Source organism: Melanostigma gelatinosum (assembly GCF_949748355.1).
Source record: "Melanostigma gelatinosum genome assembly, chromosome: 6".
Lineage (NCBI taxonomy): Eukaryota > Metazoa > Chordata > Actinopteri > Perciformes > Zoarcidae > Melanostigma > Melanostigma gelatinosum.
This window is the reverse complement of record NC_136639.1, coordinates 9,571,481-9,586,969: the sequence shown is the minus strand read 5'-3', so window position 1 is coordinate 9,586,969 and position 15,489 is coordinate 9,571,481. Positions and strand designations below refer to the sequence as shown.

Genomic DNA, 15,489 nt, shown 5'->3' with positions numbered 1-15,489 from the left:
TGGTCCGATTTCGATGAGGCTATAAATAGGCTCTGTTGCTTCTTTTTTTTTAAGGTGGGGGGGATTGGGGGTGCGTGAACCCGGTCGGGATGTAGAAGGGGGTGCGCGGCCCAAAAAGTTTGGGAACCGCTGGTGTAATCAAATCCGACTGTATCGATTTATAAAAGCAGAAATCGTCACTTTAACACGTGTATTGCTATCGTTATTCCCATCTCTTTGTTATTGTTGTCCCAGACCAACGACTGAAGCTTGAAACCTGAAAATAAAGTTTAATGAAAAAAGTACCGCCTCTTGATGACGTGTTTTTAAGGGGACAGAAGGAGGGCGGTTTGAAAGCAAAGAGGCAACTTCTGTCAACATGTTTAAAATAAACCAAATTAACTGACAAGACAGAAGTGATTGTTCGCTGTCAGTAAGATATCGTACCTGGAAGTTACCCGACACTAATAGTTTTTGTATTATTGCCATCTTTTAGGAGATTTATCTAAAGAAACTTGATACGCTAGCTAACCGCTAGCTAGCTAACGTTACTGCTGGATGCGTTTGACTTTTATTTCCACTAAATGTTGACTCTGTGTAGCACAGAAGTGGATTCTTTCTTCGCCGTAGCTTAACACTAGCTATCAAAATGGCGAGTGTGCATGATAGTTTGTATTTCAACCCCATGATGACGAACGGAGTGGTCCATGCTAACGTGTTTGGTATCAAGGACTGGGTGACTCCGTATAAAATCTCCGTCCTGGCGCTGCTGTACGACATGACTGCGTCCAAAATCGCACTGCCAGAGAGAAGACGACTGAACAAACTCATCCTACCCTTGCAGCAGGTTCGTTTTCTTAATGTCGCTTTCTTGCAAACGTGGTGTTGTAGCAGGTGTTTCAGAGTCCTGTTTCATGTGTGGTCATCAGGGTCCAGATCTCACTCTTGGCCAATTCCTGAAGACTGTGGAGGAATGTTGCCCTCAGACTGCATATGCTGTCAAACTCAGGTAAGCTGCTTCAGTCTGAAATGTTGTTTAGTTGGTCAGTGGCATGCGACATCTACACAATAGCAAAGGTCCCAGACAGTACAATATCGCAATAATGTTAAAATATTGACACGTCTAGTTGCTCAGGCCGTTGTTTTTGCTTTTCAAAGGCTCCATGAAATGGCAGACGGAGAGCTCAAAGACATGGAGTACTTCTTTTCCACTCTTCCCACTCCATTCACTGCTTTTGATTCTGAGGCTTATAAAACCAGTGTTGTAGGTGAGTAGCACACAAGATTTGAATGCTCTGAAAGTAGGATTTGAAGTCCTGAAATGTCTTATTCGTGAAGAAGACTTGCATTAAGCTATGCCTCACCTGTTTGTTTGTTTTCAGGGCTTTTTATGAGACACATGCTTCTGGCCTACAACAAGCTGTCTTTCAGTCAGGTCTACAAGTTGTACAAGTCCCTGCAGCACTACTACCACAGTCACTACTCCAAGCCTACCGATAGGGAGCTGAGTTTGCCAGCGCTGGTCTCTAACGACTCCGAAATGGACCTCACCAGCACTGAGGATACTGTTGGGGACAGAATAGACCGAGAGGAGTTGGACACCCCACTGCATGAGTCAGAGCTTCGGTTAGTGATGCCGTTACTGGATCAGATTATTTCTTTGTTGCAGACTATTTTACTTTCATGGGACAGACCTGAGTGTTTCAACCTCACCTTGAACATTTGTTTTCATTGTCTGCACCTACTACTTTTATTAAATTGTTCAGTTACTTTTTGTACACCAAACATGTAAACCATGGAAAGACTTAATGCAACAAGGACGATCTCGTGTGTTATTTTGGCTCCGCTCTAGAAATGACAACACTCCAAGCAGAGGTCCCCTGTCACAGAAACAAGCAGAGTACTTTCTTGCAAGACAGGTGAGTTTTTAAAATCAAGGAACTGTATTGAATTGCATTAATGCCATCTTGTTCAAACCAGCAGATTTGACACTAAAGGTAAATCAAATGAACCTGTGTCAAACCTAGATGTGCTTTTGGGGCTTTTGCGGTTATTGAAAACCTCTTCTCTGCAGGCATATCTTCTGAAGAACGATGAGAACAAAGCTCTGAAGCCTGCTGCACTGCAGGAAGAGCTCAACAACATGCTGAAATTTAACCCGGATTTTGCTGAGGCGGTGAGCTCCCTCCTCTTAACTTTCCCTACTATATTAAACAAGTCTGCCAGACGGGAGGATATCTTTTTTTAATCCGATTTGTGTTGTTTTTTTTCTCTCTCTCATCAGCATTATCTGAACTACCTGAACAACATGAGAGTCCAGGACATCTTCCTCTCAGCTCATAGTCTCTTACATTATTTTGATCGCCTCATCTTGTCTGGAAATGAGGGAAAGAGCAACGGGGATGAGGGCTACGGCCGAAGTCTCCGCTACGCCGCTCTCAACCTGGCAAGCCTGCACTGTCGCTTCGGCCACTAGTGAGTACACGATCTGGTGGAGTCTGAGCAGATGGGACAAGTTTCTACTTCCGAGTATCCGTATAAATCATGGCTTACGTTATAGCTGGTCTCACTTTTCTTTTCCCTCAGTCAGCAGGCTGATCTGGCTCTACAGGAGGCCATCCGCATCGCCCAGGAGTCCAATGATCATGTGTGCTTGCAGCACTGTCTGGTAAAATACTTTTTTCTACTCTTATCATGTATTTAATGTCGCTGTTTTATGGTGATCGATGGTCCGTCATGTCTGAATTTCATTCAAGTGTGCTTTAGATCTTTCTTCCCGTCTCTTTGTGTCCTACATCAGAGTTGGCTCTACACGCTGGAACAAATGAAGGGATCTGACAGCACTGTGTTAACTGAGGATTCGGTGAAAATGGCTGCCCATTTCTCCCTGCCAGTGAGTGCAACATGAGCTCTTAAATAAGAATGTATATTTTAAAGTGGCTATAGCTTTTTTTATTATTTTTTTAATTGCCATGGCTCACTTTTTACAACAGTCTCCGTTTGCCAAACTCCGTATACAAAATGTTGTAATCTTAAATTTGGCCTCAAAACTGCACAAAGCAAGCAAAATGGAAATTTCTGTGTTAAATTGGGCATCACACATTATATATGTTCATCACTGAATTTTAAACATTGTTAAATTTTTTTAAAGTATACTAAATAATTCTGCCAAACGGTAACACATTGTCATCAAAAAGTGGCCATTTCCTTAAGATCATACAAATAATTATGAGAAAATGTGCAATTAGAAGTAAAGCAGTATAATTTAGAGTAAGAAAGATTTTTTAAAACATTAATATTTTTTTTTACTTGGATATAGTCATCTCTGCAAATGTAGTGAATGAGTCTAACTTTCTACAACAGTAAATTCCACACCTTCACAATTACTACTGTAATAAACACTCATTTGAAAGTAATTAATGAGGAAATGAACCGCATCTCTTTTCCCTCTTAAGTTATCAAGTGTGTTGCAATGCTTAGCTGGATACATTTTGAATGAGCAGAAATGCTTGAAAACACCGGATTCAGTGACCTGCACTCTTAGTAGTTAGCATTATGCTACTATGAGGCAGCTGCTTTCTGAGGACCAATTATGTGATTCAATGTTTTGCACTTTGGCTGTAAAGGACCACATTTTCACTTTAAAGTAAATGATTTGACCCTTCAAGAGGAGTGGTGTACATTGAAATTCTGATGTCAAAACTGAGCTAATGCAAACAGGAACCACTGTAACAGAGGTGTCCTTCATGTAACCATACATTAGGTACAGCTGGGCTACAGTGGGCATCAGATAAAGATGTTGGCTGCACCTCTCGTTAGAAAATGAAAAGAGAGGTTTGACGTGTGTGTGTGTGTGATCCACCTCACTGATTGATAATCCTCCCCGCTGTAGTACTTGGCATCTCTGGGCATTCAGTCGTCGGTCCAACAGGGGGCAACACAGGGTAAGACAGCCCACAAACTGATGGACGCACTGAAGGACACGGACATCCTGCACTGGAAGCACAGTCTGTCGGAGCTGATCGAGATCAGCCTGGCTCAGACTACGTCCATATGGAGGATGTACGGCAAAAGGTCAGCCTCTTCAGCTCGCCACCCCGACGCATAGCTGTCAGTTGTGTTCACTGTTCACTGACAGTAGGCCGCTCGCTAGCACACAGCCTTCTCCTCGCTCTTATTAAATCTTCTCTGCGAAACACAGTCTAATGGGCAATGCAAACTTATCATAAAATATCATGAAAAACCACAAGGTGTGAAAATAAATGACTCAAATCTGCATGACCAGCACTTGTTTTCCTCTAAGTCCTTTACAGTATGTGCCCGTGTCTTGTACAGCACTATGGCTCTGCAGCAAGCCCAGCTGCTTCTCAACATGAGCAGTCTGGAGCCAGTCAACTTCGGGGTCCAGCAGAACAACACAGAGGCGTTCGCTGTGGCTCTGTGCCACCTGGCCGAGCTGCACGCCGAGCAGGTAACGCGTTTGAATTGATTCTCGTCCGTCTGCTTCCTGCCCCCCACTGCTGCGTAACCCATTAGTCAGTTGGCCCAGTATTGTGGAAAGGTAATAAACATCGATGAAGTCTTCAGAGTTCAACATGTATATTGTTTGCTTTTGTTACAGGGCCGGTACTCTGCCGTTTCAGAGATTCTCCAGCATCTGAAGGAACAGTTTCCTCCTCACTCACAGCATGCTAAGGTTCGTTCTATCAACCATTCTGTGTTATTCAGTGCTGTCTTACAAAGGCAGAGAGCAGCAACTGCAGAAAGAGGGGAGTCTCAGGATGGCTAGCAAAACCGTGTAACAGACAATAAAGTTGTAATGCCTCTATTTGAAGCCTTTTTAAGCTTGTTTTTTTTAACCAGAAAAATCATCGCCGGTGATGTTTTTCTGCCTTCACAGGTTCCCTGAATGAACGGAGTAATCGCAGTATTTACCAAAAATGGTTATTTCAGCTTTCTGGTCCATTTTAACGAGATTGTTTTCGCTTCGTGGTTCGTAGGGATTAAACGTGATTAAGGCTGTCGTTTATTATTGCGATTAATCTTAAAATCAATATAATGAATTAATCTACAAATGTAGTACATTTAAAGTTACTGTGTTGGACTGGTTATGAAACGCTGTCACTTTAATTCCGATGCCTCGATGTGACTTATATAAGGGAACGAGATCATCGTGATTGCAGTTAGTTAATGCCTCGTTTAGTTGTGTAGAATAACACACTAAACTGGAGAATTGCTGGTTTTAAAAGTTAAATGTTGTAATAAGCGCTTTTCACTGAAGCCCTTTTGACGTGTCACTTCAGGTGTAAATATTAATCATGGCACCGGTCCATTAAGGTGGGCCAGGTTTTGTGAATGCTGGCTCACTGGGATGGCTGTGACACACTCAATAGACCGGCACCATTATTGGGGGTGTGTGTGAGAGAGAAACTGCACTAATTAGCTCATTTCTATCAGCTGCGTCTGTCTAGCAGCACTCACAGGTTGCTGTGATGATGGTAACTGCTGAGTCACTACTCGACAGATAGACGGGTCATTGCATAGAATTTAAGCTGAGCCTCACATCTCATCCCTCTGCTTCCCAAACAAAAAAAACGAACTCCTATCACTTAGATTTTTTTTACCGTGAGGGTTTAGGACCTGCTGATGAACACACATGTGAAATTTGTGTGTGTAATGTCAAAGATGTGAGTGTAAGAGCAGGTTAGACGACTTGTACTGTTTGCTGGTTATTTACCAACCGAAAGGGCAATGCAGAGTACAATTACTGCAGAAAGATTGATCTTTAGCTAATATTTCCACATGCTGTTTTCACATGAAATATGAATTTCTTTTGCATAATATTTTTGCATGGTGAACAGATGAAAAAAAAATATATATATATATATATATATTATTTACATATATTTGGCTGGGTTTGGTGGAGAGACTTGTTTTTTGTGATGCATGATATGAGCATTCTTCATGATAGGAAATATTCAATATATTTTGTTTTTTGTGAACCTATTTCTCCGATCAGCTCTGGATGCTGTGTGATCTGAAAGTTCAGTTTGACAGACACATGAACGAAGGGAAGTACCATTTGGCAGAGCCACTAGTGACGGCGATCTCTGCCTTAAGCAAAACAGAAGGTCTCTACAGGTAACGTCAACGCACTTCTGATCTTAACAATGGTTCTCTCACACATCTTTGTTGGAGCTGTAACACCATGTTTACTGATAGGAAAGCTCAAGTTCTGAAGGCTCTCAACCGGAGCACTGAGGCGTACAACATCTTACAGCGGCTGCAGGTGCACTGTGAGAAGACTAAGTGTACGGAGGTGGTCATCAGGTAGATAGTCACTTCATTATTTCTGATTATTTGTTTCCTAGAGTGTCAACTCACCTGAACTCCTTTTTTGTGGAATTGAATTGACTCACTTATTTCACGGCTCCCATTCATATTTCATGTCATCGTGGGATCATTGTGAGCCACGTGTCTCGTACAGAGTTATGCTTTCTACCGCTGAGCTCCACTGGGAGTCGTCTGGCTTCTCCACAGCGCTTCCTCTCCTCCTGCAGGCCTTGGCTCTGGCTAGACAGCACCACCTACAGTCCCTGGCCTCAGAGACCATCCTCCACCTGGCCTTCACTCAGGTCAACGTCTCAAACACTGCTACGGCTCTCATACATGCAAATCCCCAAAGCCTTTTTTTTGCAGTGTGGCTGGTGGTTTCTTTACTGTTTTTTTGTTTTCTCTCCTTCCTGCAGCTGATGTTGGGGGTTCCTGAGCACGCTCTGGGTGTTCTGCATGAAGCCATTGAGCCTGTTCTGGCCCACGGATCAGTCATGGACAAGGGCCGAGCCTTGCTGCTAACTGCCCGCTGTCAGATGGCAGTGGCTGGGTTCAGGCCAAACGGACAAGGGCAAGCAGGTAACAACGGCTACAAACTCCCACCGAACACTGACCCCCCCCCCCCCTAGCTATTTACACACTGCTGTTTATTGTCTCCCTGCAGATTTGCATTTGGCAGTTTTGGCTGTTGACACACTAAATGAGTCGGTAGCATATTTCTCGAAGCTGAACTGTAAGGAGCGGCTGCGGGACGTCCACTACCTGCAGGCTCAGCTCCACCGTTCTCTGGGACAAACCTCGCAGTGCAACAAAAGTGCCATGCTCTTCCGGCTGCTGGACCAGGAGCTGCAATCGCCAGCACCACCGGTCTCCATGCGACTGTAACTGCCCCCTGCCGAGCAACAAACTAGAGTTGTCTTGGCTTCCGAAAAGGACACTGCTGAGTGGAGTCACTGCGGTCTCACCACTAGATGGGGACGAAGATCTTTCCTGCTGTGTCGGCACTAAAATATTTCATTTGTAAATATTTAAGCAAATGTGGAACTCTATGCACGCAATGCCTGGCTAGTATTTAGAGAGGACAGTGAAGGTAGTCATGAACAAGGCTGTGTAACGGGTAGACACAATAGATCAGTTGTCTCTTCACTTGTGATCGGCTACAGATTCAAATGATGGCGTGATGACGAAGGGAACATGTTTTTCAATACTTCAGCAACAGTCCAGGTTTGTCCGACGGACATGACGAGCCTTCCGCGGTAGAAATGTCTAAGGTTTATCAGGAGCTGTCACAGCTGTGCTGATTTAGCCTCCAGCTTTTGACGAATGAGGGTAATATCACAGTTAGCTGCAAGATGAATGTGTTTCAGTGGCCCGGATGATTCATATTTCGCCAGAAGAATACAGATGATGCTGGAATCCGGAGGAGGAAATCGTGCTCCCATATATAATGTAATATCGCCCGTGATGACATAACACCAGATACTGTATCTGTATTCCACTTACGGCCGACACGGTTTGTGAGAACGATTTCTGGCTGATAACATTACATTTATGTGTCTGAAGGGCATGTAATCCATTACTCACTGCACTTCTTTCAAGAAAATAAACGACTTGTTTCATCTTATTTTGTTTTTGTTTAATCCCACACCAGTGTAGGAGTAATGGTGTGGGGAGTGTACGGTATCTGCAGTGGGAACACCGCTATGGTCGAGTTTAGTAATGGGTTCAGTAGTATTTAAAGTTGTCCATATCGTTTTGCACAACCGTATCTAAGGTGGGGTTTCTGTGTTGACAGAAACTTTCTCTTTCTCTGTTTACCATCTGTCTGCAGGCTCTCTGGATGTTTCTGTTGACCGAGTTCAAGTACAATGTTTTTCTTTGTGTCTGTTACCGCGTAAACAAATTACAGTTTTGCATAGCCTGTTTTCAATGTAAATATTCCGCAGAGTTATGTGATACGTCCAGCTCTCACAAGTGAGGTTTTGTCACCGTTGCGTGTTGTGATGTTGCTTCAGGCGCTGGGTGATATAATACTCTGTCTTGATTACAAGTGACATTGTGAGGGCCAGTTCACAGAGTCTGTTCAGGAGTGCAGATTATATAAGGAGTGTATGGCAACATAGTTTCTGCTTTTACCCAAAGAGTCTATGTATACGAGGGTATAATTTGCTGAACTGGAATCCAAACCACTAATTGTAATCCATCAAGTTGCACTAAACCAATTTTAAGCAGAAGGTATAAAAGCAGCTAAAACAAAGTTTGAGATTGAGGTTTTTACCAAAAGCAGCTCTACTTGGTTTTTCATTTCCTCAAAGAGCGCACATGAGTGGAGATATTTACTGAATACTGATTGAAAGTAAAACGGGGTCAGTCTCTTCAGGGGTCCTGAGTCCTGCTCAGTTTGTTTGCCTCCTTTTACCGTAATTGAACCTCAGTACAAAGTAAAGTGTTGGTGTTTTTGGTTTGCTTTGTTTGTCAGCAGAATTACGAAAAACAACTCGCCGGATTTTCACGAAACTTAGTGGAAGGGTGTGTCATGAGTCGAGGAAGAACTCATAACATTTCGGAGCAAATCTGAATCATAGAGCGGATACAAAACAAATAATATATATCTTTCACTTTCTGCGCAGGCCCTTCCAATCGTGTCTGTTTTAGTGCTGAAACGGTGAGCTGATTAATAAGTCTATACAAATAATTATGCAACACATTTTATAATTGAAAAATCTTTTAAGTTTTTAATCAGTCAAAAATGCCAAACATTCACTGTGCCAGCTGCTTTTCTGTTTTTACTGGGTGTGCCCTGGATTAAATAATATGTTCTTTCCACAATACATGAGGTTCAGTGTAAACACTAAATAACAAAACCTGACCAGCCACAAACTAAAAGAAAAAATAGTATATAGTGATTTCATGCCTAATATTCCAGTAACAGAAACACCCACAGGGTCTGTGTGGTCAAATATCACATCTTTGTTCAAAGATGTTTAATAACAAGCATGGCAACAAACATGGCATAAGAACAATGCATGTTTAGAAAAATATATCTGCAAATGTATTTTTCAGATTACACTATACATTAACTTAACCTCTACTCGATATTAAACGTTTACAGTTCAAGAGTAATAGTTTCACTCTCGAGTCGCGGTAGAAAACGGCACGGGCATGTTTGTTTCAGGATCAACTTACAACCAGGAGAAAGATTTGGGGAGAAACAGGCAAACATTCTGAGGTGTCCTTATTTTTAATTGTTTCATGGGTCTAGTTTTTAATTGATGGTTTGTCACCAGTTTGACAATAAAATAGATGAAAGTACTACATGGACAACCACACAGATTCTTACCTGAAAATGCATCGTGATGAAACTTTTCTTATTATTTGCCTAATTATTGATGCTTACTTTGTTGTTTTTTAATATGTTGAATACCATGGCCTACATAAAATAGGTCTATCGTATAAAGAAGATTGTGTTTTAGGTTTCCCCAAAACATCACCAGTACACAATGGTGATGAAACAGGAGTCAAACTAGGTACAACCTCTTATTTGACTTCCAAACTCAAATGATGCCCAAAAAGATAAAAGTAATGCTGAGTAATTGAGTTTGAGTAAAAGAGGTTTTGGTCGTTTTCCATGTTTGTGTAAAAGTAAGTGGTGGCTGTGTCTCCATAGCTTAAAACACTGCTTCTTCTGAGTCTTCAGTGCAGGCACCTTCTTGTTTTGTGGCTCTATCCGAGTGTCTGTGAGGAGACTGTCCAGACTGAGGGGAGCAGAGAAGGTCCTGAAGTCACGGTCAGTATCCTGCTGGATAGCCACCTTTCCTGGGGTCGGACTCCGCACAGAGACGCTCTCCCTGCCGCACCACCGCTTGGACCACGGAGTCTGGAGTCGGCAGCAGCTGCGTTACGTGGTTCTTCTGGACCAGACCCTCCAGAACACTCTGCCATGGTAGAACCATTACACATACACAAACATATATCGAGTCTTTTGCAGGAGGTTACGGTTTTACTGGTCCATGATAGAGGTCAATACATTCTATCCATTAATAATGCATTTCTGATTTGTTTTCTACTGCCGGCTATATGCCACAAGTCTGTGGAATTATTTCCTACCTTTCTGGCAGCCAGCACACTATGAAAATCAACTTGCATGAATCTGAAATTTGGTTGATATGGAAATCTATCAAAGAACTGTACAGACATGCATTGTGCCCAAAGTTCAGTGTATGGAAAAAAAGAAGCATCAGTATTGCATAACTCAGTCATGTTGTGGGCTGTGTATTTCTTCCTTCGTTTTGAGGATGATATTTTTTCGATGCAAAGTGCATCGACACAAATGTATTATTAACAGCTTAGTTATTGAAGCGAGGGGTTCGTTAAAAGAGGAGTGTCTGATGTGTATCGGTATCGGCCGACTTTCAAGGTTGCAGTTTCTCTATCGTGTCAGACGTGGAAAAGTGGCATGTAATAATCCCTCGTAATAATCCAGATGAGAGCTGGGATTGCTCTTTGTCGTTGAGAGATTTAAGACAAATAAACACCTATTAAGTGAAAGTATTATCTCAAGTTTCAAGTCTTTGGAGGTTTATTTTCATACTGACATGAATTGAAACGACTGGTTGCCTGTGCAGTAGGAAATCAATCAAAAAACAAACGCATGGTATGCTTTTTTAAAAATTGCAGTCTTGTAGTCAAATGAGTGGCCTGTGTAGTGACTCTTTAACAGCTGTTAAGCCATTCCATATGTTCAAAATGTTGTTTTGCATTATACGTCTCAATGGGTGACCCACCTTTTCAAAGCCCTGCTCCACTACTGTCATATTTGGGTTGAGCTGATTGTGAACTCGCGGCTCTGTCACAGCTTTCTTTAGGTCATAGTTGAAGAACAAGGAGTTCAGGATGACCTGTTTCAGCCAGAAAAAAAAAACACATTTAGTTTCAAATACCTGACTGTGTGTTGGCTGCCGGATTGAAATGCTGTCTGTGAATGAAACAGACTTACTAAGGCGGTGGCTGTGGTGATTTTTGTGCCCCCAGACGCTCCTACAACCATTTTCACTTTGTTGTCTTTGTCAAAGATGATAGTCGGACACATGGAAGACAGAGGCCTCTTGCCTGCAACAGATAAACAGAATGTGGCTGTGACTGCTTGATTGATAAATGTTTACTTTTTTCCTCGTGGTTTGATAGTCCACGTGCAGAATTTGCACAGCTAAAAACTGCCACATTGATTTGACACATTCTTTTAAATATGACTGTAAACAAAGAACAGCAGTGAGTCACAGTAGGAGGATGCTGCTAGTGAGCTAAAGCTGTCAGAGTTCCTGACACTGGCAAATGCAGGAGCAAGTGAAAGCATCATCCTCACTAGAGGGAGGGTCATCCTCTTTGTCATTGTGGGAACAAGGGCTTTAATTACAAAAAACATTGCTGTCCATCAACACAGACATGTGTCCAAAAGTCATAACCAAAACTGGGGGTTGTAGTAATACGAGTGTGATAACTCAGTCCAGCCACACCTGGTTGAATGAAATTGTTCGGTGAAGGAGGGATTCCAAACTCGTTGGTCATGTACGGAGAGCTGAAGTCGTCCATTTCATCGTTAAAAATGATTCCAGTTGATCGAGACATGACTTTGGAACCAAAGCTGGGGAAATAAAACAGCTTTTCAATGAGCGATCAATAATCTGCCTGACAGGAAATATTTGTCTGAAAGTTTGACCTCTTACTATAAATTGATGGTGCTGGTGGCTGCCACGGCGCTTCCGTCCTCAGCTATGACTGACAGGTGAGCCGTCCCGTGGTTGTCTGGGACAAAGTAGTCCGGCTCGTAGTAGCTGTCTGGGTGGGTGGTGTCATCTGTAATTTTACTCCTTATGCCATCAGCAAAGTAGTCTGAAGTCATGTTTAGAATGAGCTGATGGGAGCAAAACAAGTCAGTCCCAGAGGAGAAGCTCATCACGTGAAAATGACAAATGGTGAACAATAGCTTCGCACTCTTCCTGGCCTTTGTAACAAGACAGCAAACACTGTCTTAATCTTCTCAAATCAGGACTAAATAAAGACACAAGGGATTTCCCACCCACTCTTATGGAATTGCCCAGTGGCTAGCAGGAGACAGCGGTGATCATACAGTGAAGCTTGAAAGCTCGAAAGTAAATTATTGACGTGTAATAATAACATGTCTTACATCGGTGATATTGAGATAACGTGGGTCCCCGAGTCTGCTCCTCTTGGCATAAGCGAAACGGAAAGCCTCCACGATTCGATGGTACGTCAGAGTCTTTTTCTCCGCTGTAGAAACACTTGTGCCGGTGAAGTTGTACCCTACAAAATATCCACAGGAAAGAATCACATTGTCTGTGTCTAATCAGGTAATGAATCTTGTCCATCATGGTGCTAAACACCCGTTTCAGTCGTTGGCAGGTCATTAAACTAAGAATTCTCTATTCAAATAGCAACACGAATCCTTTCAGCCATATGAATGTGGCACCATGTTCTCCTCCAGATTCATTTATGAACACGTTAAATCTTATCCCTCATTTGAAATGAATGATGCCACTTTTTATTTAAAGCGTGACTATAGATTCTCGGCCTGAACAGATGGGGTGTTGATGGTGAATTTAATTTGGCAAGCAGAACTGAGTCGCATCTCTGTTTTCTGCTCCCAAAACAGGCGGAGAAACAATCCAGGGACGACCTGGGGAAACCTGACATCCTTTCTTCCACATGGCTGCACAACAAGCACTTGGCCAAGCTGCTCACCATCCACTATGTTGAGTATCAGTGCCAGCACAGGGCCACTGGAGGGGGCGTCTGGGACATGCATGGTGTATTCCCCAACGTTCAGCTTCAGAGGGTTCTCATTCAGCACAGGTTGGTACTCCAACAAATCATCCAGGGAGATAATGCCTCCTGCAACGAGCACAGTAGTGTGAATTGAAAGTGAGGAATCATGCTCAAATTAATGATTTAAATCTTAGAAGAATTAATAAATTGTTGGAGTTCTGTAGTGTGCAGTTTGGTTATTAGTGTGTTCACAATTTGTTAATACAACAATGAAGAATAACACAACATAAGACCTGCTGCCTGGATGTCCTCAACGATGCTTCGTGCCATAGAGCCGTTATAAAACACATCAGGCCCCTCTTCTGCTATTCTTTGGTAAGTGTCGGCCAGCCTTGGAAATCTAACAATATCGTTTTCCCTCAGTATGTTTTTTTGAGAATCACAAAACACCTCACTGGAAGACAATAAAGAACAAAGTAGGAAACCAGTTAAATTGTTGAGGTGTTTGAGCCTGTAGAAAAGTAAAGCCACCACCAGTACATGTCAGTCCATTGAATAGGAAGCTACCATGGATGTATTTAGAGAGGTGGATACTGCACTGCTAATCAGCTTTGCTGCCAATTTGCTCCTGAGGCCACTCACGGTACTGCAGGTAAAATATCCCCTGCAACTTAAAGCATTTTTCCCTCAAATGAATGGCCGCCATCTTGGAGTCCAGTATCCAGTTCTTGTAATACATCCATTGTAGCCGGGAGAAGGTTAGCTTGAAGAAAATAAGAGAACTGCCCAACATATCTAACTATTCCTCCGTTGTCAGCATAAATTATTGTACCATCATTAGAAAATGCAGCAGAGTTAGTGAAGCCACAAATCAGTTAAAACTCTTCACCCTCACCACATGTTGGCGTCTCCTTGAATAGAATCTTTGCTCCTGGAGATGGCATGAGCCAAAGCTTTTCCTATAGGAAAGCCATCTCGAGCCAAAGCAATGCTGGGCTCAAACAGGTCCTTCCATGGCAGCCTGCCATGCCTCTTGTGGGCCATTTCGTAACCACGGATCTCCCCGGGAATGGCTATGGACAATCCACCTGTTGCGGAGAAACAGCAGAGCCACGATTTTGAAATTCACAAGCTCTTTCCCTCTGGTCCCTGTCTGACTGTAGGATCAGCATACTGAGAGACAACAAAACATCTATAGATCCAGCAACAAATGTAGTTTGTTTTTTTGTTATGTAACCAGCAGCAGACACAAGGAGAAGATATAGCAAAGTTGTTGACATTCGAGAGGAGCTGGATGGGTGGATTTGGGGCTATAATATTTATCCTCTCTAAATCTCTCTCTAGCTCTGATACAACATTAGAGTGGAGTTGCAGTAGCTGCAACAGCTTTACAGGACACAGTTAATCTTTTCCTCCTCTGTGCCTGGGAAATACTCCAGCAGCTCAAGGCAAGTAGGCTACCTGTACGAGACAGTTTGATGTTGTTGCCAAACATGTCCTCAGTGGCGTTCATGGGCGCCGTCTCCCTCGCGTCGATGGTTTCCACCTTCCCTGTTCAGCAGAAAATGAGGACAAATTGCAGATTGTGTTTTTGCTCATGCTACCATCCGTTGAGGAGTTGGAACTCACCTGTCGAAGCATCATAGATGACAAAGAAGAGCCCTCCTCCGATGCCCATGCTGTGAGCGTTCAAAAGGCCGACACATAGCAAGGCAGCGATAGAAGCGTCCACGGCTGAACCGTTTCTCTTCAAAATGTCCCTGAAAACACCATGAATACACTTGGTAGAAGCCGTCACTCGCATATGCTCATGCAGACTCATACAATTGTTTGTCACATTTATAAAACAAAAGTCTTCTTACCTCCCCACCTCTGAACACTTTCCAGCATCAGCAGCCACAGCAGCCTTTGAGTAGAAGTGGTCCAAGGGGGGAGCCGTGTTTTTCTTCCCCAAGCCCATTAACACCCCCAGGAACAAACTCACTGCAGCCACCAGAAGGACCACCAGACCAGCAATCAGGGACTTCCCAACCATTTTCCTGCCCAGGAAAATCAGCACACCTCACAGTCAGACAGAATCCTTCAGCTCAGAAACAAGTGTCCTCTCCTCCAAGCATCACCGAGCATTTTCAGAGCCACCGTAACACGAATAACAACGTGAAAAAGGTGCATCATATCATTTGTTTCCGATCAAGGAGGGAGAGCAGGAGGGTCACTCACCGTTGGTGTATTGCACCGATAGATAGAAAATATTGGTCAAAAATAAGGCAGAAGAAGGGAGTTGGCCATTCAGCGGACTCTGCGTGTGTGTCAGCGTGGTGACAAGGTGTTTTTATGACCAGCGTCACTCATTGGTGATTATGTGAACATGACGTGTCATCTTAGCTCAGGTGT

General features: G+C 43.1%; 2 protein-coding genes across 2 annotated transcripts; one reads left to right on the top strand and one right to left on the bottom strand.

Annotated features, from left to right (window-relative positions):
• Window positions 1–334: 334 nt before the first annotated feature.
• On the top strand, window positions 335–7,914 carry anapc5 (anaphase promoting complex subunit 5). Its single transcript, XM_079270454.1, has 17 exons — window positions 335–826; window positions 909–988; window positions 1,138–1,247; window positions 1,362–1,605; window positions 1,832–1,898; window positions 2,054–2,155; window positions 2,264–2,454; window positions 2,566–2,647; window positions 2,780–2,872; window positions 3,872–4,053; window positions 4,315–4,450; window positions 4,601–4,675; window positions 5,999–6,120; window positions 6,202–6,309; window positions 6,467–6,614; window positions 6,729–6,891; window positions 6,977–7,914. The coding sequence occupies exons 1-17, from the start codon at window positions 629–631 to the stop codon at window positions 7,195–7,197; spliced, it is 2,322 nt and encodes a 773-aa protein (XP_079126580.1). The 5' UTR covers window positions 335–628; the 3' UTR covers window positions 7,198–7,914.
• Window positions 7,915–10,100: 2,186 nt separating this feature from the next.
• Window positions 10,101–15,133, bottom strand: ggt1a (gamma-glutamyltransferase 1a; the record flags this gene model as incomplete). The annotated part of the gene is made up of 12 exons (XM_079270644.1): window positions 14,958–15,133; window positions 14,725–14,855; window positions 14,557–14,646; window positions 13,991–14,183; window positions 13,389–13,549; window positions 13,072–13,221; window positions 12,497–12,633; window positions 12,036–12,223; window positions 11,826–11,953; window positions 11,309–11,421; window positions 11,097–11,210; window positions 10,101–10,247 (listed from the first exon to the last, which is right to left on the bottom strand). Exons 1-12 carry the CDS (start codon window positions 15,128–15,130, stop codon window positions 10,101–10,103), a joined length of 1,725 nt encoding a protein of 574 aa, XP_079126770.1. The 5' UTR covers window positions 15,131–15,133.
• Window positions 15,134–15,489: the final 356 nt, after the last annotated feature.

Bases quoted from the DNA above. Each gene is read 5' to 3' on its own strand.
- anapc5 (XM_079270454.1), top strand. From the start codon at position 629: ATGGCGAGTGTGCATGATAGTTTGTATTTCAACCCCATGATGACGAAC. The intron at 2,455-2,565 runs GTGAGTACACGA...CTTTTCCCTCAG, and splicing joins CACTGTCGCTTCGGCCACTA to TCAGCAGGCTGATCTGGCTC. The intron at 2,648-2,779 runs GTAAAATACTTT...GTCCTACATCAG, and splicing joins TGTGCTTGCAGCACTGTCTG to AGTTGGCTCTACACGCTGGA.